Below are 3853 nucleotides of genomic sequence, written 5' to 3' on the forward strand. Positions count from 1 at the left end.
CCCCATGCCAATTGACATTGTGAATTTGTTTTTATTATCAATGGCTTGTGAGCTGCAGCTCTTCTGTGAAAATTCATGGCATGCAGCTCTCAATGTGTTGTGGAAACACTTATAGGATTGGCTGTGGCTGCTCACCTCTCCAAACACAGATTCTCTAGGGTCTGATGGCGTCAGCTCCTGTCAGTCAGTATTTTACACCAACCTGGTCATTTCTTGGGCCCATTGTCACATGTGGACTTCCATTTCTTCAGCACGTTACCAACTGTCAACTTGGGAATGTTTAATTGTTGCGCAATAGCATGTACAGACATTTTCCCCAAATAACATCCAACTATCCTTCCCCTCTGAAGCTCTGTTATCTCTTTCCGTGTACTCATCGTTCAGCTTACAAGTTCGAAATGACTTCTGAGTGAACCGCTGATCACCTTTATAGGCCAAACTATTTACATATTTTGTCATCACATCCATTTTTCTGCAATCAGAGGTGTGTCCCAGAACTTTTGCAAAGATAGTGTGTGTATGTGTATATATATATATATATATATACATACATATATACATAAAAATATTTGAACATCAAACAAAACACTTATTACATCTAAAACATCGAATTATGGTCACCACATTTCAGCAGTTGTGAATAAATATTTATAATGAAATCTTTATTCAAATACAAGTTTTACTATAAGAAACTGCTTGCTTTAGTTTAAAAGTCTACAAAAAACAAAAACTAGAAACTTATTTCCATGTGAATGTTTAAAAACTTGTGCATACACGTAGCTGGAGTTTTTAAGAACTTGAGAGGAAAGTAAATATACATGTGCACTAGGTTGGCAAAATACAAATCTTATTAAATAGGAATTGGTTTACACATCAATAGCATACTTTTGTAATAAAATCAAGCAAAGCATTAGTAACAAACAATTACTGTTTTTTTAATGATATCTTTAATTTCTCAGTGAATATTTTTTACAACAGCATACAAAGTCATAACATCTCAATCATGCCAAGATGGTAACAAAAATGGTAATTTACAGTTTATAAAAAATACAATTTGCAAGAAGAACAAAATATATTCACATCTCTAACTTTCATTCACATTTTACAATAAATGTTCTTTGACTACCAATACAACAATTATATGATGTTTTCTACAATGAGGTCGTGCATTTGAAGGATTCCAGTAATATTTTATACAAGCTGAAATATATAACTTAACTTTTACTCTCATGGATTAACATGATTTTCAAACAGACACTTAACTCTGAAATACTAAAAGCCTTTTGACCGACCTCATAACCACCATAAAAAAATTAGGAAGTAAATCTAAGTTACTCATTTTTCTTTCTGAAATGACTGCAGATTGTAACAGGAAACCACTGTCATTTATCCAAAGTAGCTTAAAGCTTTATACTTAATTTTATAATCCTGCCACACAAACTGTAAGTCACTCCACACACACACATGTAACTCATGTTACACTATTCAATTACATAATACATGGGCTACTTGCCAGCTGCTCATGAGCATATCCCATAAAAAAAATTTTTTTTCTTCTTCATTTTACATACTCTTTCCTTATCTAGCCTAATAAACTTCTAATTTTTTCATTTTAGTTACTTTTAAAATAACAAATGAAGAATACACATGAAAAACGAAATATAGTACTTACCTGGGTGTTTTATTTTCTTGTTGTCGACTGTTGTAAAATTTAACCCCACTTTTTATTACACTAATTAAATAATGCACCTAACAAGGCAGAATAATAACTCATAAAAAACAGGCAATATTCTATATCTATCATAATTTTTCTGGCTTTCTAGCTGTAAGATAAGAGCTGTTAAAAATTTAGCTGAGCTTGTTGATGTGTTTCCCATGGGAACAAAGTTTGAACTGGAAGCAAAACAGATAATTCTCTGTACAGAAAACCACATAATATAATATGTCATTTGTTAGATTAAAACTCTGGTTTTCTACTGATTATAAAGAACAAAGTATTAAACATTTGAGAGAACTATTGGCAATTTGTGAAATGGATGATTTGACAGGTGAGCATGAAGGGGTTTGATGTTCTAGATTATTGCTCTGAAACCAAATAAGACTGAAGGCTATAAAAATTATGCTTTGCCTGAGTAATAGCTATGCTCAGAAAGGGAGATAAATAAATTAGAGACGAGGGAAGTTTGTTTGTTATGGATTTCGCGCAAAGCTACACAAGGGCTATCTGCACTAGCCGTCCCTAATTTAGCACTGTAAGACTACAGGAAAGACAGCTAGTCATCACCACCCACCGCCAACTCTTGGGCTACTCTTTTACCAACAAATAGTGGGATTGACCGTCACATCATAACGCCCCCACGACTGAAAGGGCGAGCATGTTTGGTGGGACGGGGGATTCGTATCCGCGACCCACAAAATGCGAGTCGAGCTCCCTAACCACATGGCCATCCCGGGCCGATGAGGGAAGACAGGGAGAGCAACCATCTAAGTTTTCATACTAGGGGAGCTCAAGAATTAATTAAAAACTGAAGATGTCTTATGACAAGACTTTTTTCACAAGTTTCCAACTCTAGTTGGCCAGTGGAATCTAAGGATCTCTCTCTCTCTGATAACATTGTGGAAATGCCCATGCCTTTCTATATTTTATATTCTGTAGCCATTTCCAATTTCTCTCTATTATCACAACATATTTGAATGTGACCGACCCATTTTTGGGATCATATATTGTAAAATATAAAAATGACCAAAGATGCCCATGATTGAAAAGTTGATCACTGTTTATTTCAACTTCTGGTTGGTGAAAAAGAAATACTAAAGAAGCACATGTTTAATATTTATGTGGTAAAGCTAAGGTTCTCGAAGCCAGTATGTATGGGGGAGAGAAACATGATAAAGATTAATGTGAAGAAAAAATGTGAGTAGAAGATTAACTAATAAAAAAACAACAACATAGCATTTCATACTTATATAATAATTATTATTGTTAATTATGAAAATTCTCGTTAAAACTAATTGTCAATATTATGTAACATATATTGAGAATTTATAGAAATCTTTGATCAAACACTGTAAAACGATCTAGAATCCATTTTTGCAATGTATTCTAGTTCACCAATAAATAGTTTGTGGAATTCTTTGACATTGCAATTTTATATATTACTTATATATTTATTGTACTTGTAATGCTAAGTTGTAAGTATACACGTAAAGCAGTCACAATGGTGTAATATACTAGAAATCCATTTCTTTATTTCATTTGAGGTAACATGATTGTTTTTATGCAGTCTCGTTCCTTGGGAAAGAAGAAAATAGTTCACTACACATCATGTGAGAGTAAAACACGTGCTAATGCTGCCTTCCTCATTGGATCTTATGCAGTAAGTTTTTTTCCCCCTTTTTTTACTTTATTTATTATGCATTTCATGGAAGTGTTAAACTAGGCAAGATTTTTGTATATTTTTCTATCACATCAAGATCAGTAGAATTATAGTTTTCTTAGAATTTTATAATAGAGAAACATACATAATATTCAAAATTATATTGGTTTCTATGTCATTTTACTTATCATTGTTTTTCACACAAGTGAAATTAACTCGTACATTATTCTGTTATGAAGTAAGATTCTTTGTAAATTTTAATTTATACCAATAAAGATTTTGTGTAACCCTTTTGCTTTGGGTAGTTCAGTGTGTGCATGTCACAATATTTTACTGAGTTACATTCAAAAAGTGTGAAAAAGGTTTTTACTTGCATAAATACCTTGATCACAAAACAGATGATTGGTATTGTCTTTGGTCTGACAGTTCTCTTTAATTCCCTTCTTCACAATCACAAATGTAACGAATTTATCATT

At 32.7% G+C, this 3853-nt stretch overlaps 1 protein-coding gene across 1 annotated transcript in view; it reads right to left on the minus strand.

Moving 5' to 3' along the window:
* LOC106461402 (dual specificity protein phosphatase CDC14A-like) overlaps positions 1-223 on the minus strand; it is an 8931-nt gene extending 8708 nt beyond the window's left edge. Inside the window, exon 1 of the mRNA XM_022388352.1 lies at positions 203-223. Coding sequence (XP_022244060.1) covers positions 203-223 — 21 coding nt within the window. The remainder of the gene's footprint in view (positions 1-202) is intronic.
* Between the last annotated feature and the right edge of the window lie 3630 nt (positions 224-3853).

This window comes from Limulus polyphemus, unplaced genomic scaffold, assembly GCF_000517525.1.
Source record: "Limulus polyphemus unplaced genomic scaffold, Limulus_polyphemus-2.1.2 Scaffold952, whole genome shotgun sequence".
In the NCBI taxonomy this organism is placed as follows: Eukaryota; Metazoa; Arthropoda; class Merostomata; order Xiphosura; family Limulidae; genus Limulus; species Limulus polyphemus.